The sequence below is a fragment of the Mandrillus leucophaeus genome, unplaced genomic scaffold (assembly GCF_000951045.1).
Source record: "Mandrillus leucophaeus isolate KB7577 unplaced genomic scaffold, Mleu.le_1.0 Scaffold272, whole genome shotgun sequence".
Taxonomy (NCBI): Eukaryota; Metazoa; Chordata; class Mammalia; order Primates; family Cercopithecidae; genus Mandrillus; species Mandrillus leucophaeus.
In genome coordinates, this window is record NW_012102832.1 from 828,068 (window position 1) to 852,180 (window position 24,113).

Consider the following 24,113-nt stretch of genomic DNA (forward strand, 5'->3'; position numbering starts at 1 on the left):
GCGCCCTCCGGAGACCTCCCGGGGCTCGCGTGCCCCTCCCCCACCCCACCTGAAGGGAAGGGAGGCGTGGGGGGGCTCCCCCCGCCCGGTCCTGGAAGACCGGGTCAGGCATTGTTTTCTTGCCTATTGTTCCAGTTCCGCGCCCCCCACCCCAAGTTGAGGGAGTTTGGGGAGAGTCTAGGGAGCAATGAGTGAACTCCCCGCGCCCCACCCCGCCGGTGTCGGGGCTGCCCGGGGAATGTTTACCTGCGAGGTGTCCCCTCCCGCCGGGTTATTTTGGTCCCGGCTCCCGGAGGAAGAGGTCAAGGGGGAGCGTCATCCCCCCTCGCTTCCGGATAATGGGAGGAGCGGACTTGGAAAGGGAAGAGAAGGGTCCCAGGGGAGAAGGGACTCCTAAAATCCGCCGGGGAAGAGCTAAGGATAGGAGAGAGGTTGTGCAGGGGGCCGGAATCGAGAAGAGGGAGGCTTGGAGTTTCCCCCAGCAGCACATGGTTCGGGAGTTAACTCCTTGAGGAATCTTGCCGAGGGCGCAGGCTGGCATCTCCCGCCTGCCTGGCACAAGCAGCCGGGCCCCCCCTTCCTGGGACATCCCTGAATGCTGTGGCCCGGGGCTCTTCCCGCCACGCTCCTCTGGGTTCCCAGCACCGCACCTGCCCTCGGCCTTGACTTTTAACCTGACTCTGTGATACTTAGAAGTAGAAGATGAGGTCCCTAGACCCCCTACTTCTCCGCCTAGTCCCTCACTGGCCCTTTAAGAAATCCCCCCGCCCACAACAACAAAACGTGTTTGACGGTCGTGACTGTTGTCCCCTCTGGTTTTCTCTGTTCCTGATGCTGATGGCTGGTCCGGGGAAGGAGCTGGGAAACAAGTCCAGAAAGGGCGTGGGGGGAGGATCTTCTAGAAGTTTAAGGTCAAAGACTCAGACTTCCCGCCCTGTTTGGAGTGCTTGATTGTGTGATTGAAGGCTGGTGTTGTGCGGTTGGGCAGTCCTGCTGTTAAGTGAGTGACCCCCAGACTGGGGAGCAGCCCCCATTACTGGAACTGGCTCTAGTTCTTTGGAGTCACCGCCTTCCCCCAGTTACCCTGGGAAAAAGCCGCTGGCTGACAGCTTTGCTCAGCGACTGTCCTCCCCCCCCTCAGCTTGCTATGGCATCGTTCAGGTGCCAACGGGACCCTGGTTCTGCCGGAAATGTGAATCTCAGGAGCGAGCAGCCAGGGTGGTGAGTTCCAGACTGCCCCGCTCCACTCCCCGGCCCCTCCCACACACCTGAGCGTCTCCGGTTGAGCTAGGGGACTTTGGTTGAGCTAGGGGACTCTGAGGCGAGGCTGGGGTGGGACTTAGCTCTGTCACACAGACTTCCTGTTTCCTGCACACCTACCTCCAACCCCTCCTCTGCCTCACGCTCATCCTTCCCTCTGCCCCATCTCAGGCATGGGGCTTTGGTTTTTGTCTGTTTGAACTTTTTTATTATGGGAAGTTTCCTACTCATATGAAAGTAGAGGAAAAACTATAATGAATCTCATGTCCCCTTCCTCATCTTCAACAGTTACCAACTCACGGCCAATCCTATTTCCACTGTAGCCCCATCCATCCCCCACTAGAGCTTAGCATTTCAGCCTGGGACCCCTTGAATGTGTTCAGAGAGGGCCCAGCTCAGCAGATCCCCCAACCCCTGTGCACCCTTGCATTGGCAGAGGTGTGAGCTGTGCCCACACAAAGACGGGGCATTGAAGAGGACTGATAATGGAGGTGAGGAGGGCTCATCTGCTGAGGTCAGCAAGGCCCCCTGAGCAGGGTCTGGGAAGGCAGGAGTGGACTGGGTTGGGGTGGAGGCCGGGTTTTCTTTCCCTGGCTGGCGCTGGAATCTGATGGGAAGGCTGTGGAGGAGGGAACGGTCAGCAGCGTGGAGGGAACGGTCAGCAGTGTGGGGTCATGAGGGGTGGAGTCTCCAGCTTGCCATCTGCAGCTGAGGCCACCTCCACACTGCCCCAGGCTGGGCACATGTGGTGTGTGCCCTCTACATCCCCGAGGTGCAATTTGCCAACGTGCTTACCATGGAGCCCATCGTGCTGCAGTACGTGCCTCATGATCGCTTCAACAAGGTCGGCAACCCCCGCTGTGTCCCCTACCAATTCCCTCCTATCCATGGGTTCCTCCAACGCTCTCTTCATCCAGTGTAATTTGATTCTGTCCAACCAGCACTGAAAGGGAACTTGGGAGGTGGGTAGGTACCTACCAGTGAACCACCCTTCTGTTGACAGACACACCTGTGCTCTGGCACTCAGGTGAAATAGTAGGCTCCTCTGCAGTAGTTCTGCCAGAGGGTAGACCTTCACAGGTACTTCATTCATTCCTTTGCTGGACACATTTTATTAAGTGCCTACTATGCGCCAGACCTGGTGCAAGGTAGCTGGAATATGCTGTTCTGTGCTGATCAAGACAGGTGTGCTACCCGCTCAATGGAATGCAAGTTCTTGCATGCAAAGACCATAAATATCAGTAAAAAGACAAAGTAAATGCAATTTGTGATAAGTGCTGTGAAGAAAATAAGACATTAAAATAAAGACCTGGTGGGGGCTTACTTTAGACCAGATGCTAAAGGAAGGAGACATTTAGGCTGAGACCTGGGGCATGAAAAGGAGCCAGCTTCCAGGAGGGTGAGGGCCCCAGGTTCCAGGCAGAAGAAGGCCTGCGCAGAAGCGCAGAGGTGGGCATAAGCTCCCCAGTGAGCAAGACAGACACAGGCCTTGGCCCTTCAGAGCTCACCATCCAAGGACTGTGCTACCCAGCATAGTAGCCGTTGGCCATACATGGCTACATAAATTAATCAAAATTAAATGCAGGCCGGGTATGGTGGCTCATACCTGTAATCCCAGCACTTTGGGAGTCTGAGGGGTGTGGATCATCTGAGGTCAGGAGTTTGAGACCAGCCTGGCCAATATGATGAGACCCTGTCTCTAGAAAAATACAAAAATTAGCTGGGCATGGTGGTGAGCACCTGCAGTCCCAGCTACTCGGGAGGTTGAGGCAGGAGAATCCCTTGAACCCAGGAGGCGGAGGAGGTTGCAGTGAGCTGAGATCGTGCCACTGCACTCCAGCCTGGGCGACAGAGGGAGACTCTTGTCTCAAATAAATAAATCAATAAAAATAAACAAGAATTAAATACAATTTAGAATCTAGTTCCTCAGTCACACTAGCCATAGTTCAAGTGCTAATAGCCCATGTGACTGGTGGCATTTGTCTTGGACAGCGTAGACCATAGAGCGTTTTCATCACTGCAGACAGTTCTGTGGGATAGCACTGATCTAAGACTGTGGAGAGCAAATGGAATGAAAGGGGTGGCCTAAGGACCATCAGTAGGACAGGGGCTCCCTGGAGGAGGGGACGATTGTGCTGTGTCCTGCAGACCTGTTACATCTGTGAGGAGCAGGGCCGGGAGAGCAAGGCGGCCTCAGGAGCCTGCATGACCTGTAACCGCCATGGATGTCGACAAGCTTTCCACGTCACCTGGTGAGACCCCCGTCCTACCCCCCACCCCCTGGGGTTGTCCTGGATGGCCACTGATCAGGCTCATTCTAGCTGCTGTCTTTTTGATGGTGGTGGCAATGCTTTCTTTGGATGGTCTTGGCTTCGCCTCAGCAGGGGGCCAGGAGGGTGGGAGGAAGGTGGCTCATCTGATATGTGGCCTCAGCCGTCTCAGGCTGCCCTCTCTGGTTAGTGCCCAAATGGCAGGCTTGCTGTGTGAGGAAGAAGTGCTGGAGGTGGACAACGTCAAGTACTGTGGCTACTGCAAATACCACTTCAGCAAGATGGTGAGTCCCAGCGGCCAGTGCATGAGAGGGTCAGTCAGCTGTGGTTAGATGGTTAGAGGGCATGGGCTTTGGGCCAGGCCAGTACCTGGTGCTAGGAGGACAGAGAGGGAAAGAACCCAGTCCCTGCCCAAGAGGAGCTCTTCATTCGATGAGGAATAAAGTATAGCTTCAAGTGTGTGGATCAGAGCTGGACCAAGCAGTCTGTCCCAAAAGACAAAGCTCAGACTCTGCCTGTCGGAGTCTAGGAGGCTTTAAGGAAGAGGTAGCATTTAAGCTGAGTGGAGGTGGAAATCAAAATAAGAGCCAACATTTGTGTGGGAGGCAGCATTTACTATGCCTCTGCCTTAGGACAAAGTTCTTGCCGTGTGTTATTTGGCGTGGTCCTCCCACCCACCCTAAGAACTAGGTGTACTATATTTTCCCCATTTTACAGATGAGTAAACTAAGGCTCACTGAGGTTATATAACTTATCTTGCAGCTGGTAGATGGGATTTAGAACGGGCAGCCTAATTTGAAAACTCCTCGGGAGCCTGCCAAACAGAGAAACGAGTCCCAGGCAGAGGGACTGGTGTGGACAAAGTCCTGAGAGGAGGAAGGGCATGGGTGAGCGGCGGGAGAATGGGGTGTTTGGTGGGGAAGAGGCAGGAGATGAGGTGAGAAAGCAGGGCCCGAGCTGGGCTTGTCTCTGCCCCAGGCTTCAGGCCTGGGGCCCAGGGGGAGGCTGGAAAGGGTGCTACTCTGTGTGTGTGGCGAGACTGGTGTGTCCCAGAAGCCGTGAGGTGTTCCGGAGCAGTTGGCTGCAGCTTGGATCTACCCCCTAGCCACAGGCTTGTCAGGCCTGTAAGTGGGAGAGTAACATGATCAGATTTGTTTTTTAGGAAGATTACCCTGGCAGCCGCTGTGAGGCTGGATCAGAAGGGCTGAGGCTGGTGGCCGGGAGACAGCTGCGAGAAGGGGGATGGAGGGGTGAGGCTGGATGCTAGAACCATTTCTAGGGAGACTTGCCTAATCGTGGGAGTGGCTGAGAAGTAGGAGTTGGGGGTGACATTTAGGATCTAGGCTCTAGACACTGAGTAAATGGAGCTTGAATACCTGGGGGTGCCATGAACAAAGGGTGCAGCTGGCTTCTGTAGGGGGAACACATGTCCTAATTTGCCCCAGACAGTCCCAGTTTATACCTGTTGCCCTGGTGTAATTATTAATAGCTCCCCTGTTTCATTTTTCGAAGTGTCCAGGTTTGGATGATAAGTTACATGGTCACCTTGGTTTCAGGGTTTGATAACTTAGGACAAGGAAACGAGCTTGGTTTGGTTTGCAGGAGGCGCCATGTGGAGACATTTAGATTTGGTGGATGTCAGACTCCTGGGCAGGGTGTAGTGGCAGCTCCAGGCTTATAAGGCTGGGGCTATAATCCCAGGGTGTCCACAAGGATAGATCAGGTGGGCCACAAAAGAGGGGGCCTTGCAGGGTATGGGGCTCTGCAGGTAGGAGCTGTGTCCAACACTGGGGAGCTGCCAGGTCAGACAAGGCCTGAAATTAACCCTTGGGCTTGGCAGTTGGGAGGTAGTTGGTGACCTTAGAGGGAGCAGCTACAAGCCCGGGGAGGGTGAAGCCGTCAGGCTGGGTCTGTAGTGAAGGGAATGGGGGAGAGGCAGCATGAGGGTTGTTTGGGTGTGTTGATGTTTACTTCCCCGCTTTCTTCAAGTTAAGGGCAGCATATCCTTTGGGACAGGAGCAACCACTGTGTTTGGTGGAGGGGAGGGGCCAGGAAAAAGGAGAAGGGGGTGATAGCTGAGCCAAGTGTCTAGAGGGGGGATCGGACGTGGAGTGCAGGGGAGCACTGGCTCCCCATGAGGGTCCCCTGCACACCCTCTGCTCCAGGGAAGGAGGTAGAAACGTGCCGTGGCTCAGTCAGCCAAGAGCGCAGCATGGAGAGAGTGAAAGACCCGGGCCTCAGTGGTTGACTCTGACATCAGACGAGCCAGCTGGGATACTCTAGGGTTTTCAGGCTGGGGAACGCCCTTCTGCTGAGCATCATAGAGGGCATGAGGTCCTCTTAGTGACGGACGGGGCACATGGGACTAACCCCCAGGATCAGGATCCTCTAACCTTCTGGAAGTGTTCCCTAAGCCTGTGAAAGGAGGGTTTGCAATTTCTCTCAAATCTCTCCCCCAGAAGACATCCCGGCACAGCAGCGGGGGAGGCGGAGGAGGCACTGGAGGAGGAGGCGGCAGCGGCGGCAGCATGGGAGGAGGTGGCAGTGGTTTCATCTCTGGGAGGAGAAGCCGGTCAGCCTCACCATCCACGCAGCAGGAGAAGCACCCCACCCACCACGAGAGGGGCCAGAAGAAGGTAGAAGCCCCTCCCTCGCCTGTCGTCACTCCCACATGGGGACTCAGAGACTCACAAACATGGCTCAAGAAGCCATCATGAGGTGCCCTTAAGGTCTTGGCCCTGCCTTCTTCCTTCCTCTGAGGCCACTGAGGGCAGGAGGGGGCTGAAGTGAAACGGGGGTGACGTGGGAACTTGGCTTCCCTGTGGCTGTATTAGTGGTTCCTCTGGGTCCTCCCCATGACATCACAGTGTCCCCCAAGCCCCAGACACATGGCTCTGCACGTTGCACATGTCTCCGCAGTCCAGCCATGTGCCGCCTAGTATGTAAGTGCTAATGCCTGCGTTCCCTCGCACCACATAGCATAGCGTGCCCTGCTCCTGTCCGTCTGTGCAGCTGTGTCCCAGGTGGACACCCTTGCAGGTGTGTGTTCACGCGCGTGGTGCTCTGTGGCACTGGCGTGATAATGGGACAGGCTATTTTTAGCAGGCGGGGCCGGGGGAAGGGCTGTTGGCTCTCATAGGAACTTGCCTGAGTTGCTCCTTCCCAGCCCATTATCCTGCCCTCCTCAGGGAGAGATGATGCCCACAAAACCCCATCCTGAGAGGGTGTCAGCTCCCCATACCCACGTGTCATGTTTATCCTTGCCCAGACAGCCCCCCAGCACAGTATCTAGTCACCTCTTCCTTTCCAGAGTCGAAAGGACAAAGAACGCCTTAAGCAGAAGCACAAGAAGCGGCCTGAGTCGCCCCCCAGCATCCTCACCCCACCCGTGGTCCCCACTGCTGACAAGGTACTGCTGCCCACGTTCAGGAGGGATGGCGCGTGGGTCTGGGGTGGCAGAGGGAGGGAGGCGAGGGGCGAGAGGTTGGTGAGCCAGGGACTTGGGTACCCTCCCCATAGCTTCAAGTTAATGCCACTCCCCTCCCACCCCACACCGTCTACTCTCTTCCAGCCTAGAAGGGGCCACCAATCACTGACCAACCATGGGATTGGGGGTTTGGGGTGCTGGATGCCAGATGTTCCCATCTGCCTCTGTCCAGAGGGCCTCAGCCCTGGGCTCTTGTCTGCAGAGAGTGGGGGATGGCACTCAGGCCTGCTCTCCAAGTTCTAGGGCCCATATCCCCAGAGATGAGTAGAGGACATCCCCTATGCCCCATCAGGAGGACACCCAAAGCTTGTCACCCAACCCAAATCCCACTCCGTGCAGGTTGGAGGGGCTGAAAGTTCTGACCAAGGTGTCATGGGGGGCAGGCCCCTGGACAGTACCCCCAAACTCCCACTCATCCCCCCCATTTCCAGCAGGGCATGGTATATCAGGCCTGTCTCCAGAAATGGGCAGCATCTGGATGAGCCATAGGCAGGCCCTACCCTAGGCCAGGGAATTACTAATCCAAGCTGGAACAGCCCTCCCTGCTCCCTACGACCTGCCCTCCCCATGGGAGGAGAACCCAGGAGGGTGCGGGGAGCTGGAGAAATTGCTCCCTCCTGTCACCATTATTGCCCATTCACCTCCACCCTACCTCAGACGGTTGGCAGAGCTCTGGGCACCTTAGCAGGAGGCTCAGGTATCAGGTTTCCAGGGTGATGTTGCTGTGGCAACTGCCCCAGTAAACTTCTCCCTTCCCTGCTTCCCAGGGCTCACCTGGAGAGCTTGTCATTCATGCCCTCTGACCTTTCCAGGGCCCTGCAGGCAGGTGGCAAGAAATGGCCAGGGATCTGGGAGTTTCTCCAGTAACTGGATGTCCCTTGGACATGCCAGAGAACTCCGCCCATCCCCCTCCACTCGACCCAGCACTTCAGCTACCCTTCCCCCCAGCCCCTCTCTTCCCTTGCTCTCAGAACCACATCTGGCTCCCTTCAGAACTCCAGCTGTTGAAAAGAACAAAGAGGAAGACAGAGACCAGGACTCTGCCTGGGAGGGGCAGGGCAGGGTGGCTCTTGTTTCCGGTCCAGCCTTCATTCAGCATTTATCTGTTCAGCACGATTGACTGAATACCTGGTCGCTACCAGGAGGAAAAGGGCCGTCCCTGGCAGCAGCCTGAAGCACGAATGAACTCACGGCATGCCAGGCTGTGTTCTGGAACCAGGAGATGGAAGGGCATATGGAGATTAGTCCATTTAATACTCAAAATAATCCAATTAGGTTGGAAATTTACCAACCCCATTTAATATATGAAGACGATGGGGCACAGAGAGGTTAAGTAATTTGCCTAAAAGCACACAGCTAGTAAAGTGGTAGAGCTGAGATTCCAACGCAGTCTGGCTTGAAGGCTTGTGCTCTTCACCTGCTGCCATCGGATGTCTCATCATTTATTGACCCCATATGATGTATCTGGCATCATGCTGCTTCCAACTCACCACATATGCATAGTGCTCCCCGTAAGGACACTGATACTCATTAAGGTTGAGACTTTGCACAGTATAACATGGCAGAGAGGTCAGGTGCAGTGGCTCACGCCTGTAGTCCCAGCACTTGGGGAGTCTGAGGCAGGTGGATCTCCTGAGGTCAGGAGTTCGAGACCAGCCTGGCCAACATGGTGAAACCCTGCCTCTACTAAAAATACAAAAAATTAGCAGGGTGTGGTGGCCGGTGCCTGTAATCCCAGCTACTTGGGAGGCTGAGGCAGGAAAATCACTTGAACCCGGGAGGTGATTGAAGGTTGCAGTGAGCCGAGATCGCACCGTTGCACTCCAGCCTGGGCAATAAGAGTGAAACTCTATCTCAAAAAATAAAAATAAGAAAAAAACAAAAACATAGCAGTAAAGGGCAGAGCCTGCCAGGCTCATACCCTGCTCTGCCCGACTTAGAGCCCACGGTCCTTCAACCACCACCCTGCCACTCTCCTTGGTTTCTGGTGCCTCAGACACAGGACAGAACATTTCAGTGCAGAGTAGCAGCTGTTGACATGTGGTCATGTGTGCCCAGTTCTCTGGAAATAAGGGGTCAGAGTGCCTTGTTCCACCTGAGGTATTTAGGGAGGCTTCAGGGAAGAGGGACTTCTAAGCTGGATTTTAAAGGATGAGAAATTTCCCAGGAAGAGTAAGGATAGGCTCTCCTGGCAGACGCTTAGTGTGTGCAATCTCAGGTTGTCTAGGAAGAGCATGGGGTGGTTAGAGAATGAGTGGAAAGCCAGGGGGCTGAAGTTTGGAGTAGTAGCTGGAGGGCTCCAGGAGGGCACCAGAGAAGTCCATTCTCCTGTGGGTCCTCTTCTCTGCCTCGCCACTTCCAGCATAGGTCCAGCTGCCTTAGGCGCCCTAAGTATTCAGTGAATGAATGGACCAATGAGTAAATCTCTTCAGACTCTGGGACTGTTTTCATCTCCCCCTCAGCTTCCATCTTCCCTGCCTAAGGTGAAAGACACACGCCTTCTTGGGTTCAGTGAATTCCCCTCTGCCTCACACCCAGGAGTGCCACAGCTGCCTCCTCATATCCCTGCCTAGGAGCCCCCAGCCACTCCTTGCCCGGAAGTCCTTCACGAAACTAGCTGTGGGCTCTGCCAGTTGAGCGAGGTCCTGTGCCCCCCTGCTTCACTCCCACATCAGGATCAGCACAGGCCCAGGCAGCCGGTGTCCAACCTTCCTCTCTCCTCTCCTTCAGGTCTCCTCCTCAGCTTCCTCTTCCTCCCACCATGAGGCCAGCACGCAGGAGACCTCTGAGAGCAGCAGGGACTCAAAGGGGAAAAAGTCTTCCAGCCATAGCCTGAGTCATAAGGGGAAGAAACTGAGCAGTGGGAAAGGTGTGAGCAGTTTTACCTCTGCCTCCTCCTCTTCCTCCTCCTCTTCCTCCTCCTCTGGGGGGCCCTTCCAGCCTGCAGGTGAGTGTGAGCATCCGGGAGGAAGCTGGGAGCAGGGACAGCCTTTCATCCTGAGCTTTTCTGGCGAGGGACTTTGCATATTGGTTGTGCATCTCATTTACTTCTACATTGGTTCAGGATAAAGATGGGGAATCCCCTCCTCTCCAACCCTGCCCCTAAACCCTTCCTTCTTGAGCCAGAATTCTCCTCCTCCACCAACCCATAACAGTATTCCTTATCCCCTACATTTGTGCTGCAAGGTACAATTTTTCAAGCACCCCGTAAACATTATCTCCTATAATCGCTACAGTCATCTGGTGAGGCCAGTAGGGTGCGAGTTACTCTCCATTTTAGTACAGGTGGGAAAGCTGGAGGGGTCGGGGGTACTTATCCCAGGACACAGACAGTAGCAGAGCTGAGACAGGAAACCAGGCGTCCCCATTCCTGGACCAGAGCTCTCTCCCTCCAGTACACGTGGGAGTGGGAGGGAGTGCAGAGATCTGGGGTCCAGCTGTAACCATTTTCCCTCTGTGCACAGTCTCGTCCCTGCAGAGCTCCCCTGACTTCTCTGCATTCCCCAAGCTGGAGCAGCCAGAGGAGGACAAGTACTCCAAGCCCACAGCCCCCGCCCCTTCAGCCCCTCCTTCTCCCTCAGCCCCCGAGCCCCCCAAGGCTGACCTGTTTGAGCAGAAGGTGGTCTTCTCTGGCTTTGGGCCCATCATGCGCTTCTCCACCACCACCTCCAGCTCAGGCCGGGCCCGGGCGCCCTCCCCTGGGGACTATAAATCTCCCCACGTCACGGGGTCTGGGGCCTCGGCAGGCACCCACAAGCGGATGCCCGCACTGAGTGCCACCCCTGTGCCTGCTGATGAGACCCCTGAGACAGGCCTGAAGGAGAAGAAGCACAAAGCCAGCAAGAGGAGCCGCCACGGGCCAGGCCGTCCCAAGGGCAGTCGGAACAAGGAGGGCACTGGGGGCCCAGCTGCCCCATCCTTGCCCAGTGCCCAGCTGGCTGGCTTTACCGCCACTGCTGCCTCACCCTTCTCTGGAGGCTCCCTGGTCAGCTCTGGCCTGGGAGGTCTGGCCTCCCGAACCTTTGGGCCTTCTGGGAGCTTGCCCAGCCTGAGCCTGGAGTCCCCCTTACTAGGGGCAGGTTAGTGACCCCTGGGGACCGAGGGCATTTCAGGGCCCAGCCAGTCTAGTGAGGAACAGAGCTTACACATGCACTTAGAAGGAAATGGGATGGATACTCCTCCAAAAGACAGAGCACAGACAGTCACCTTCAGGACATCCCCCCTGCATGCCTGGAGTGGAAAGGATTGGGGGCAGATTGTCAGAAGGTTTTACTAAGTTTTGGGAGGGAGATTATAAAAGCTAGGAATTCCCCAGCCCTGGGCAGGGCAGTTTAACAAGCAGGCGCAGCAAGCAGATGTCACCCAGGCAAGAAGTGACATCTTTGCAGCAAGAGGGTTAGACTGGATGTGTAGCCAGAATCAGGGAGCACTGGAGCTGGGGAGGGGCTGTCACAGCCCTGGCTGAGCAGGAGTCTGGGGTGGAGGGTAACCGTGTGCTTCCCTCTGTCCTCCTTGTGCCTGCAGGCATCTACACCAGTAATAAGGACCCCATCTCCCACAGTGGCGGGATGCTACGGGCCGTCTGCAGCACCCCTCTCTCCTCCAGCCTCCTGGGGCCCCCAGGGACCTCGGCCCTGCCCCGCCTCAGCCGCTCCCCATTCACCAGCACCCTCCCCTCCTCCTCTGCTTCTATCTCCACCACTCAGGTGAGACCTGACTCCCGGGCTCCTCCTTCTCTGGGCAGGTTGGGGACAGACTGACAGAGGACCCTAGCCTTCTGTGGGAATTGGAGCAACTGGGCTGAGTTGCCACCAGACCTCCCTCCGGGCTCTGGTCCCCTCTGCTCCCCAGCACACCCGGCCCTGTGCACCCCGGTACACACAGTTGTGCCCTAGATCCAAGAATAACTGCCAGGGGATTCTACCTCCCTCCCTTAGGTGTTTTCTCTGGCTGGCTCTACCTTTAGCCTCCCTTCTACCCACATCTTTGGAACCCCCATGGGTGCCGTTAACCCCCTCCTCGCCCAAGCTGAGAGCAGCCACACAGGTATGTGAATATCTGACCCCCTCTCCCCTTTCTTCCCAAAGGTCTGACACCCATCACCTGCATGTGACCCCAGAAAGAATGGGAGAGCTTTCTGGCTGCCCCCTCCCTCTGGCCATTGCCCTCCCTGCAAAACCAAACAGGCCGGGTGTGGTGGCTCACGCCTGTAATCCCAGCACTTTGGGAGGCTGAGGCGGGTGGATCATCTGAGATCAGGAGTTCAAGACCAGCCTGGCCAACATGGTGAAACCCCGTCTCTACTAAAAATACAAAAACTAACTGGGTGTGGTGGTGGGCGCCTGTAATCCCAGCTACTCAGGAGGCTGAGGCAGGAGAATTGCTTGAACCTGGGAGGCGGAGGTTGCAGTGAGCGGAGATCAGGAAACTCTTATCGCCCAGGCTCAAAACAAAACCCCAGCGTGGTGGCTCCCGCCTGTAATCCCAGCTACTCAGGAGACTAGCCTGGGCAACATAGGGAGAACCTGTCTCTTAAAAAAAAATAAAAATCCACACACAGCAAACCAGGGTACACTTTCAGGTTAGAACCCAGCGAGAAGGCAGGTCAGGGCAGTTACTGCTCCATCTCACAGAAGAAAAAGACAGAGATGGAAGACTTGCTCAAGGCAGGGAATGGCAGAGCCAAAGCTTAGAGTCTGTTCTCCTGACTCCAAGCCCAGTGCTTTCACCGGTGTAGCGTGACTCCCGCTTGGCATCGGAGTGTGTCCTTGGGATCAGCCCTTACGGAGGTCTCAACCTCTCCGGGTATTTAGGAGTTAAGGGGGCGGGCCACAAACTCCCCGCCCTCTCCCTGGAGAGTCAGCCCAGCCCCAGAGAGCTGATTGGTGCAGGGAGACCACCTGTCAGGCTGGGAGGCGGGGACTACAGCCAGGCTGCCGACTCAGGTAAGCCTTAAAGGAGACAAATACGATTCCACTTTTAAGAACGGCAGGGATTCTGTAGCCCAAGGAAGAGTTTTGCCTCCTAATTAGGGATCTGATGAATGTAAAAAGTCATACAGAGCTAATTATGATAATAGCTGCAGTCATTAAGGGCTTGCTACATGCCAGCTAAACCCTTCAGGTAAACACTTCACATTACCTTCTTTTAATCTTAGTAACAGTCACTTCAGAGAGGCTGGTTAGGAGCCCAAGGTCACAAAAGTTGGTGTCAGGTTTAAATTAAATCCAGGTCTGTCTTGACCTCAAATTTCTATAATTCTGAAGATCCCAGGAAAGGAATTGGGCGGTGGATCTGAAAGAAGCCAGACAGTGGAGCCTTCAGCCCAGAGGAGGAAGAGAGAGCAGATGCCCGGGGTTTGCCTCCCAGGGGCAGGGTTTCCAAGCCAGGGCCCTCAGCGCTGGCCTTGAACTGCCAGTCTGGTGTTGGGGATTCCTGGGGAAGGGGATCTGCGGCGAGGTCCCAATCCCATATCCACCTCGGGGGCGGGAACCCTGAGGCAGCGACCACTCCTCCCCGCTGATCCCAGCCTTCCCTTCTTCCAAGAGCCAGACCTGGAGGACTGCAGCTTCCGGTGTCGGGGGACCTCCCCTCAGGAGAGTCTGTCTTCCATGTGAGGGAAGGGGCGGCCTGGAGGAGGGGCTGGGGGCAGGAGGGACACCCGAGGGAAGAGGGGCAGAGAGACCGGCGCGGGCTGGAACCCCTGGGGGGTACGGGGGAAGGGCCGGAGGAGCCTGGAGTGGTCGGATCCACTGAGCCCAGGTTCCTTCTGGCCGCAGGTCCCCCATCAGCAGCCTCCCCGCACTCTTCGACCAGACAGCCTCTGCACCCTGTGGGGGCGGCCAGTTAGACCCGGCGGCCCCAGGGACGACTAACATGGAGCAGCTTCTGGAGAAGCAGGGCGACGGGGAGGCCGGCGTCAACAGTGAGGAGGGGTGGCGCCGGTCGGGACGCCTGCCCTAGGGCCCCAGTAGTCATCTTTCTCCCCGAAGTCCCCAAGCTTCTTTAAGGTTCCGCCCCTAGGCCCCGCCCCAGCCTTGACTCTCGGCCACCCTGGGCCTCACCTCCCATCCCTGCCAGGCCACAGTACCGGCCCTGGCCCCTCTGCGCCCCGCCTTTGGCGCTCGTGGCCTCCGGGCCCCGACCTTACCAAACCGCAACTTCCGCTCTTCTCTCCTGACCCCTATGGCCTCGACCCCAGCCTCAGGCTCTGCCCCAGGTCCTCACACCTGTGGCTCCCCAACTCCCGCCTCTCTTCTCAGAGCTCACCTGTGTCCCTCATTAGGCTGGCGCCTCCTTTTTAAGGGCTGAGCCCTGACTCCCCTCCAGGCCCCGCCCCCGGCCCCCTGGCCCCGCCTCCGCCCGTCCTCGCCCCGCCCTCAGGTTCCTCGCTCTCTCCGCAGTCGTGGAGATGCTGAAGGCGCTGCACGCGCTGCAGAAGGAGAACCAGCGGCTGCAAGAGCAGATCCTGAGCCTGACGGCCAAAAAGGAGCGGCTGCAGATTCTCAACGTGCAGCTCTCTGTGCCCTTCCCTGCCCTGCCTGCTGCCCTGCCTGCCGCCAACGGCCCTGTCCCTGGGCCCTATGGCCTGCCTCCCCAAGGTGAGGGGATCCCGCCCAGCCTGGGAGAGAGGCTCCTGCCCTGCAGTCCGAACTGTCCCTGACTGCAGCCTGTGACATCCCTCTCACAGCCGGCAGCAGCGATTCCTTGAGCACCAGCAAGAGCCCTCCGGGAAAGAGCAGCCTCGGCCTGGACAACTCGCTGTCCACTTCTTCTGAGGTGGGCGCTACAAGGAGCGGGGCAGGAAGGAGGGGGAGACTCAAGGCTCTCCTGGTCCCATCTCTTCCCCGCAGCTATTGGAGGCTGGGCAGTGAAGTGACTGACTGAGCAATTGATTGATCCATTCAGTCCTCCCTTAATCAAGTAATATTTATGAGGTGCCCACTTAGTGCCAGGCATTGGCTAAGCAATCAGTGAGCAAAACGGGCACAGTGCTGCTTCTGAAGATAGGCTACCCCAAGCGAAGAAGGAGTAATTACAAACTGGGAGACATGTTAGGGTGGAGAGAAATTGAAGGCTGTGAGAGAGAGAACGGGGGAGGGCTGCTTCTGTGGATAGAAAGTGGCTAGGGAAGGCCTCTTTGAGAAGTATTTGTGAAGGGTTTATTATAGCGCCTCACACAGAATAATTCCTGTGTAATTGGTGGCGGTTGGAATAGCAGTTGCTATTGCATTGTGGTTATTACTGGAATCCAACAAACTGGGTTCTTGTTCTCTCTGCCATTTGTTAACTGTGTGACTTGGGCAATAATAATCAAAATAATAACCAGCATTAATTGCACACTTGCCCTTTGTCATGCCCTGTGCTGAGATTTTTTAAAGCATTCATTTAGTCTTCATAGTTAGCCTGTGGAATAGGTACTACTGTTACCCTCCAGCTTAAGAGTGAGTAAACTAAGACAGGTTGAACCCAAGGTCACCCAAGCCATTGAATTGTGGACATAGGATTTGAACCTGAGCCTTTCACTTCAGCTGTAGTGCTTTTGCCTGCAGAGTTACTTAACCTGTGCAAGAATCAATGGCTTCACGCATAAAATGAGAATAGCAAGATAGCACAGGTCAAGCCCTCAGCTCAGGATCTGGTTCACCAGATGGTCACCACCATCATCATTGTCCATTGTTAAATGAGGATGACGAGGGGCGCTGGGCTCTCAGGAAGGAGTCAGGAAACATGATTTGTGAAGACAATTTGGACTCTTAGCTCTCATTCCCAGACCTTGCTTCTTCCAGGGTGCCTGGGGGTGAAGTGGGGGTTGCTGTGCTCTGAGAATGCTGGTGGGTGCTGGGCCAGGGGCCAGAAAAGTCATGCTGGCCCTCTGACCCCTCCCTTCCCCCTCCCTCCCCAGGACCCACACTCAGGCTGCCCAAGCCGCAGCAGCTCGTCGCTGTCCTTCCACAGCACGCCCCCACCGCTGCCCCTGCTCCAGCAGAGCCCTGCCACTCTGCCCCTGGCCCTGCCTGGGGCCCCTGCCCCGCTCCCGCCCCAGCCACAGAACGGGTTGGGCCGGGCACCCGGGGCAGCAGGGCTGGGGGCCATGCCCATGGCTGAGGGGCTGTTGGGGGGGCTGGCAGGCAGTGGGGGCCTGCCCCTCAATGGGCTCCTTGGGGGGTTGAATGGGGCTGCTGCCCCCAACCCCGCAAGCTTGAGCCAGGCTGGCGGGGCCCCCACGCTGCAGCTGCCAGGCTGTCTCAACAGGTGAGGGAGAGCTCAGCCCTGGGAAAGGGAACAGGGTGGGGGGCTGGCTCTGGGAAGGGAGGGATTCTCCCCAAAACACCCACAATCCCTAAAAGGACAAATGGCCTCTCGTCTCACAGGGTTTATAATCCTACTCACTTCTTGGCCTCTAGGGACTCCACAGACTGTTAGACATGAGTGTCCTCTGAATGGTAGCTCCCCAGGGACAAAAGAATTGTTGACTTCCTCTCCTTCACTCTAGGATTTCCTTCTGGGACAGTTCTTCCAAATCAGAACTGTATCCCTCCCACTGCACCCTATGAGCACAGTGTTCTAAGATCACACATCGCTGCCTTGCTTCCCCTGGGTCTGAGGGAGTCTGAGGGCTTGGGAGTGGGAGCAGGAGTGTTTCCCTGGCCCTCCCCCATGGTCTGTGTGTTGTCTGCTCCCCCGCCCCACTCCACCCCCACCTCAGCCTTACGGAGCAGCAGAGACACCTCCTTCAGCAGCAAGAGCAGCAGCTCCAGCAACTCCAGCAGCTCCTGGCCTCCCCGCAGCTGACCCCGGTAATGCCCCTCCCTTCCCTGCCTCAGGGGCCCCTTGGTCTGCCTGGAAGGGCTCATCTCAGAGGATCAGGGCCAGCCAGGAGAGGGCAGGAGCAGAGAGAGGTGGGGGAAGCTCCAGGCTGGACCTGTGAGACTGGGGTTGGGCCCTGTGGAGCATCCATGGGAGGAAGGGGGATAAGATCACGCCCAGGGTCCCCTGGGCATTGAGAAAGGGCTGCTGGAATAGCCCCAGGTCCGCATCCTGGTGAGAGACTCTGGAGGGCAGCAAGTCCTCAGTTATTGAGCATTTCAGTCCCAGCCCCAAAGACATTCAGAGGAAACTCCAGGGTCTAAGTGGCTGAGCAGGTGACACCACCCTCAACCATAGTATCTTCTTTGGGTCTGTCTCCTGTTGGGTCAGCTGAAACTACCTTTGGAGAAAAGGGGTTTTACTTTTTAAAAATAAGGGAAGCAGCCGGGCGTGGTGGCTCACGCCTGTAATCCAAGCGCGGGAGACTGAGGCAGGCAGATCGCTTGAGCTCAGGAGTTTGAGATCAGCCTGGGCAACTTGGCGAAACTGCATCTCTACAAAAAATGAACTGGATGTGGTGGCACGCGCCTGTAGTCCCAGCTACTCAGGAGGCTGAGGCAGGAGAATCGCTTGAACCTGGGAGATGGAGGCTGCAGTAAGCTGAGATGGCGCCAATATACTCCAGCGTGGGTGACAGAATGAGACCCTGTCTCAAAAACAAAACAGGGAGTTGAAAAAATAGGAAAAATAAACATTTGAATATAAAGAAACATTAGACAGGAAACCAGTTCAGCTGGCTGCCTGTAGGGACCAGATGGGAGCAGGAGGAGTAAGTTCTTAAGGTAAACTTTGATATATTATTTTGGTTTTTGGGACATTAAGAAGGCTTTGCCTATTCAAAGCAAAAATAAATGAATCTTAAATGATAGAAGCAAACAAACCAAAAGAGAAAGGGAATTGAAAACTTTTTTTTTTTTTTGAGACAGAGTTTCACTCTTGTTGCCCAGGCTGGAGTGCAATGGTATGATCTCGGCTCACTGCAACCTCCGCCTCGTGGGTTCAAGAGGTTCTCTCACCTCAGCCTCCCGAGTAGCTGGGATTACAGGCGCATGCCACCATGCCCAGCTAATTTTTGTATCTTTAGTAGAGATGGGGTTTCACCATGTTGACCAGGCTGATCTCAAACTCCTGACCTCAAGTGATCCACCAGCCTCAGCCTCCCAAAGTGCTGGGATTACAGGCGTGAGCCACAGTGTCCAGTGAATTGAAAACTATTGACCTAGTCAGTAGTTTTGGCAAAACCCCGTCTCTACTAAAAATACAAAAATTAGCCAGATCTGGTGGCAGGCCCCTGTAATCCAGCTACCTGGGAGGCTGAGGCAGGAGAATCGCTTCAACCCAGGAGGTGGCGGTTGCAGTGAGCCAATATCGCACCACTGTACTCCAGCCTGGGTGACAGAGCAAGACTCCGTCTCAAAAAAAAAAAAGAAAACTATTGACCCAGTTTAGTGTTTTTCAACTTGGGGGCGTCTGTGGTTGTCTTAGGAGCTGAGGGGTGATTCTGTGGGCAGGGCCAGAGATGGTAAATGCCCTGCTGTTGGCTGGCAGTGCTGCAGCTGACAAATGCCAATGGCATGCAACCATTTTCTTGTCTAGATGGGGAGACCGAGGCTAAGTGGGAAATGCGAGACAGTACCTTGACTGTCTCTCAGGCCTCTTGCCTCCTGGTTCCAGTGTGATGGGGTGGGGCCCAGCCAGGTAGGGCAGGCAGGCAGCAGGTTAGAGACCCCCAGGACTGTTGGCCAACAAGCAGTCTGGCCCCCTTGCAGGAACACCAGACTGTTGTCTACCAGATGATCCAGCAGATCCAGCAGAAACGGGAGCTGCAGCGCCTGCAGATGGCTGGGGGCTCCCAGCTGCCCATGGCCAGCCTGCTGGCAGGAAGCTCCACCCCGCTGCTGTCTGCGGGCACCCCTGGCCTGCTGCCCACGGCGTCTGCTCCACCCCTGCTGCCCGCTGGAGCCCTAGTGGCTCCCTCGCTTGGCAACAACACAAGTCTCATGGCTGCAGCAGCTGCAGCTGCAGCAGTGGCAGCAGCAGGCGGACCTCCAGTCCTCACTGCCCAGACCAACCCCTTCCTCAGCCTGTCGGGAGCAGACGGCAGTGGCGGTGGCCCCAAAGGAGGGGTGAGTAAGGGGCCCGGGGCTTTTCTGCCTCCCCTCTGAGGGACGGGTAGAGATGGATTGTCAGAAGGCTTATCAGGTGCCTCAGCAGGGGGAAGGAAGCAACCCCTAGGTCAGCGAAGTGCCCTGCCTCAGACCCCAGGGCCTCTGCTTGCACATGGGTGCCCTCCTGCAGGGCCAAGAGAGATCCAATCTGAGCATGGGCTCAGAGGAAAAGGACCAATTAGAAAACAGGCTTCCTCCAGGAGGACCAATTAGAAAAAGCCATTTTGTTTCTGAGCAGACCAATTAGAAAAAGATGACCCTCTGGGTAGGCCAATGTCAGAAAGGCCCTCTCTCCCCCTCCTGAGGGCACACAGCCTTAGCTGGCACATGCCTCCGCTGCCCGGTGCTCTTCTGCAGGATGGTTTCACACCCCTGCGCATCGGCCCTGGCGTGCACGCCTCAGAGCGCAGTCCAGAGGCTTCCATTGGCCCCGGTTCAGCACCCCACAGCAGCTTTCTTGGCCCAGGAAGCTGTTCTTATCTCGGGGTTAGGACCTGACACTTTCCGCACCCCCGGCCTCCCTCCTTCTCTTTCCAGACCGCTGACAAAGGAGCTTCAGTCAACCAGGAAAAAGGCTAAATCCACCCTCACCCCTCCTGACCCCCCAAGTGGAGGGAGCAGATCCTGGCCTGTGGGGTCCTAGCCTGGAGCAGGCGCCTGCGCCCAGTCCCTGGAGAGCCCTGACCCAGAGCCTGTGCTGAGGTCCAGGGAGTGTGGGGAGCTCCTGGTGCCAAGGACTGAGACTGAGAGGGGAGCCCCTTCCATCTGGCCCCCTTCCCTTTCCACACTGTCCGCTTTGTGAGGCTCAGAGGAAGGACAGGCTGCAAGCCCGCCTAGGAGCTCCACCCCTAGCAAATATTTTGGAGGTCCCCCCTCCCCAGAGCAGAGTGGGCCATGGCAGAAGTAGGGGGTTGGTTGGACCTGTCACATGAAATGGATCAGCACTTGAATGGGGAGAAGTGGAGGGAGAGGCCATGGGCCTTTCCCTGCGGGGAAATCTTTTACGGAAGAAGGGCTGGACCCACTTTACCTGCAGTTTCTTCCCAGCTCGGGCAGATGGCAGAAGGGACCCCTTGGACTTTATCTCGCCATCCCTCCCCCAAGTGCAGGGGCACAAGCTGAGCTTGTAAAAGCCCACAGATGTCGGGGGCCGGAGAAGGGGCAGGAGAGCATCACACTCAGTCCCAGCTGCCTCAGCCTCTTGGGGCCCCATGATGGGGAGGAGAGGGCAGGTGCGGGGAGGCTCCAGCCTTCCTTGGTGCCCCGCCCTTTGTTTGCACTATTGGACTTAGGAGTGCCGAGGGTGGGGAGATGGAGCTGCCCGACTCAGTGTGTGAGTGTGTGTGTGTGTGTGCATGTGTGTGTATGTGTGTGTGTCTGTCTGCCTGTCTCTCACCCCTGGACCCAGGGCAGCCAAGGGTAGGGATAGGCGCAGTGGTCAGATGAAGCAGCGCCAGAGAGGGGACCTCCTAGCTCTTATTTGCACCCTCCCCACCTCACCACCTTTGCTCCCTCTCTGGGGGCATGAGTGGTTAACAAAAACCAGAGTAGTACTCCAATATTGGAGAGTCACCGGGGGCTCGGGGCTTTGAATCAGGGTAATATCCTGCCTTCCCTCCCCCATGGTCTCAGGGCCCCCTTAGGGCCCCTACCCCACTGATAGCTTCGTCCTTCTCTGGCACAAGGGGAGCCCCAGGGCTTGGGGGAGGGGGTAAGGTGGAGGGAAATGCCACTGCTTTTAGCAAAAGCCTCCCTTCCAGAATTAACCAGCCTGCCTCCTGCACCCCACCCCCACCAACCAGGGGAGCCACTAAGCTGACGTAACAACTGTCCCCTACCCACCAGCTATTTCCCCAGGGTAGAGTGGGCAATTCTTACCTTCAAAGAGTCCCCGCCTGCCCAGGCCGTTGGCCCAGAGGCTGAGTGGACGGTCAGGAGAGAGGCAAGAGGCAAGGCGAAGCCTGTGTCCCTGTTTCAGTTGCACTGGGGTTGGAGCCCAGGGTAGGGGTTTCCAGCTTCCCCAGGCTCCCGCCTTGTCAGTCTCTTTGCATGTGTGGATTTTTCTGTGTGTGTTTGTTTGGGTTTTTGTTGTTGGGTTTTTTTTCTTTTTCTTTTTTTTTTTAATAAAGAAAAGAAGATGTGTATATTTTTGGCAACAACAGAAACGTAGTGCAGATATATTTTTGCCTGTGCTGCTCAACTGTTTTTTTTCTGATACTGAAAGTAATATTAATATTCCTGTTGATAAGACTTTGTAAGATGTTAGGGAGCTGATAATGGAGGGGGTGGGAATCCTTCAAAGGCAATTTCTTAGGCACTTGCAAGGGCTTGGGGGAGGGAGAGGCAGTTGTGATGACCTCAGAAATACTCACTTTCTATTAATGCTAAATATGTTAGAAGTGATAGAATTCAGCATTTTATTCATCTTAATCTATTAAGCTGTGTAACTCCCTGCCCCAAACCACTGAAAAGAAAAGTAACCTTCAGGCCAGGCCCGGTGGCTCATGCCTGTAATCCCAACACTTTGGGAGGCTGAGGCGGGCGGATCACCTAAGGTCAGGAGTTCAAGACCAGCCTGGCCAGGCCAACATGGTGACACCCCATCTCTACTAAAAATACAAAGAAATTAGCTGGGTGTGGTGGTGCACACCTGTAGTCCCAGCTACTCGGGAGGCTGAGGCATGAGAATTGCTTGAACCCGGGAGGCTGAAGCTGCAGTGAGCTGAGATCGTGTCACTGCACTCCAGCCTGGGCGACAGAGTGAGACTGTCTCAAAAAAGAAAAAAAAGAAAAGTAACCTTCAGAGATTCTTAGAAGAGTTGCTCATTCACACCCACGCCCTTGCCCAAGGCTGGCCCACTTAGAGCGAAACTTAACTTCTGTCTGGATGGGAAGGGAAGTAAATCTACCCTGAGGCTGCCATGTTGAAGAGTGAGAGGTCCAAGTGATTCTGTGCATTGAAACCAAGATACCCCACCCCCGCCCAATACTTCTTCCCTCCCTCAGCTCATCTCCAAGTGTCTGTTCTCCAACTCTCCCAAGCCGCTTGCATTCCCCAGACTGGGCGACTGTGGTTAGATTTGAAGACAGGGCCCAGGCTGGGTATGAATTGATGCAGCCCTCTTCTCTTTCCCCCGTCTCTCATGAGAGAGGTAGTGGCATTTCCTTCTTCTCAGGGAGCTTCAACGGGAAAGGTCTGGAAAGCTTCAGGAGGAGCAGAATACCAATGCAGGGGGATGGCTGTAACGATCTCACCCTCTCCTAACCTCAGTCCCTTTTACGAGAGTGAATTTGGATGGTGGAGGGTGGGAAGGGACCCAGATTTGTAGATCTCTTTGTCTGGGGGAGGGGAAGGATGTGGTTTGCAGAGCGGAAGCAGAGTTTGGAAACGCATGAGAGCAGAGCTTCGTGTGTTCCCACCCTCAGTGAGGAGGTGTGAGTGGGTGAGCATGTGGAGTCGGGTGTTCCCACCCTTGGTGAGGAGGTGTGAGTGGGGGTGCATACGGAGGCAGTGCCTGCTGTGGGGTCACAACTGGTGCATGCCAGCGCTGAAGGGACCTGTCTTTAGGGGTCATTTCAGCCAGCCCCTCCCATCACAGATGACAGCTCCAAGCCTAGAAGGGGCTCAGTGACAGGGCCAGGACCAGCCCTCAGGACTGTGGCCTCCTGGCCCTTGGTTCCCAGGGCATGGTCTCCACATGGCTGGCTGGCTTGCTGTCCCTGTGTGTGTGACACACAGTGTGAGTGCAGGGCTGTGCCTGGGGTGGGAGGGTGTCTATGTGGCACTGACTGTCTTAGCTCAGAGCTAGTGGATCCTCTCCATGGACAATGACACTTTAAGGATTGTCTAGGTTCGTTTTTCCTATTTGTGGGGCTTTTTCCCCCTCAGGCTCCTGGGTCTGCGCTGCCTCAAGGTGTCCTGACTTTGAGGCTGATGAGGGGACCCCTGCCCATTTCCCCCATACTGAGTTCTAGGGAGGTGCTCACCCCAGACTCTCAGGAAGGGTCTAGAGAAATGAGAGGAGCCCAAGCTAGGGGCCAGCTCTGAGAAAGGGTAACCTCCACGCTTCTCTTTCCCAAATTGGAAATGAAGACAGGTTTTCAAAGGCACAGGCTTCCCCTGCCACCTTCTAGGATCTTCCTTGGTGTGCAGTGGGCCAGTTAGGGGTGGGCAGCTTGCACCCAGTTCTCCTTTATCTCAACTTATTTTCCTGGGCAGAGGTGCCTAGAGAGATTGAGGTAACTTCAACTGGGAATTCTGAGGAAGGTGGGCAAGTAGCCTTGGCTCTCTCCTGCCATGGCGACCCAGATTGAGAGTGTGTCTAGCTCCCGACCACTTTGTCTTGACCTACTGAAAAGTTGGGAACTGAGGGGTGCCTTCACTCCCCTTTGTTCACTTTCTCCAGCTCAACTTGGGACTGGGGTGGTGGGACTGGAGACCCCACCCCTGCTCCCATCCCGCCCCCTTTCTATCCCAGCCTGTTTCCATGTAGCAGACCCTTCCTAGGGAGCAGGGAGGGGAAGCCACAGATTGCAAACCCAGGGGCTCCTTTTTCATTCTTTCTAAAACCTTGATATCCTCAGCCCAAAGGCGATGCCCCCTGCCACCTCCAAGCCTGGAATTGTGCATAACCCGGATCTTGTATCTTTGTATAACGGATGTTATTTGTACGAAGGGCAGTTCGTAAACAGCACTTGTTCTTTTAATAAAAGAATGTTTTGCAAAAAAAAAATCCGAAGAGTCCGTGCGTGGTCTGGCTTTATGGAAAGGGACAGGAGGTGGGTGCCAACTGCGGGAGGGTAGGAGGGCGTGGGCTGCGGCCCTTCTGTCGGCACTCAGCGGCAGAGCGCGCACAGACGCGAATGCTCAGCACACCCGGGCCCAGCCCACAGGGTGCATCAATCCGTGGACACCGGCCGTCGGGACCCTGACCCGTCCCGAGGTGACGCGACGCCCGCGTACTCGCTCCCAGAAGCGCGGCTGAGGCTCGGCCAGCAACAGCGAATCCTGGGAAGGTCCCGTGCCCTCGCGGGTGCCCCAGGCGCTGAGGCTGTGCG

At 56.1% G+C, this 24,113-nt stretch overlaps 2 protein-coding genes and 1 long non-coding RNA gene across 3 annotated transcripts in view; 2 read left to right on the top strand and 1 right to left on the bottom strand.

Moving 5' to 3' along the window:
• Positions 1-453, bottom strand: part of LOC105542979 — a 2,817-nt gene extending 2,364 nt beyond the window's left edge. Inside the window, exon 1 of the long non-coding RNA XR_001006559.1 lies at positions 247-453. This is a non-coding gene — a long non-coding RNA (uncharacterized LOC105542979). The remainder of the gene's footprint in view (positions 1-246) is intronic.
• Positions 454-830: 377 nt separating this feature from the next.
• On the top strand, positions 831-23,788 carry MLLT6 (myeloid/lymphoid or mixed-lineage leukemia (trithorax homolog, Drosophila); translocated to, 6). The gene is made up of 19 exons (XM_011984705.1): positions 831-1,221; positions 1,697-1,751; positions 1,995-2,104; positions 3,409-3,512; positions 3,721-3,814; positions 5,990-6,166; positions 6,841-6,939; positions 9,748-9,964; positions 10,482-11,096; positions 11,542-11,723; positions 11,955-12,063; positions 13,564-13,630; positions 13,797-13,942; positions 14,421-14,618; positions 14,708-14,796; positions 15,923-16,272; positions 16,727-16,817; positions 18,657-19,013; positions 19,593-23,788. Exons 3-19 carry the CDS (start codon positions 2,057-2,059, stop codon positions 19,632-19,634), a joined length of 2,985 nt encoding a protein of 994 aa, XP_011840095.1. The 5' UTR covers positions 831-1,221; positions 1,697-1,751; positions 1,995-2,056; the 3' UTR covers positions 19,635-23,788.
• Positions 22,505-24,113, top strand: part of CISD3 (CDGSH iron sulfur domain 3) — a 5,301-nt gene continuing 3,692 nt past the window's right edge. The window contains exons 1-2 of the mRNA XM_011984735.1: positions 22,505-22,531; positions 23,896-24,108. Of these exons, the coding sequence (XP_011840125.1) occupies positions 22,505-22,531; positions 23,896-24,108 (240 nt within the window). The remainder of the gene's footprint in view (positions 22,532-23,895; positions 24,109-24,113) is intronic.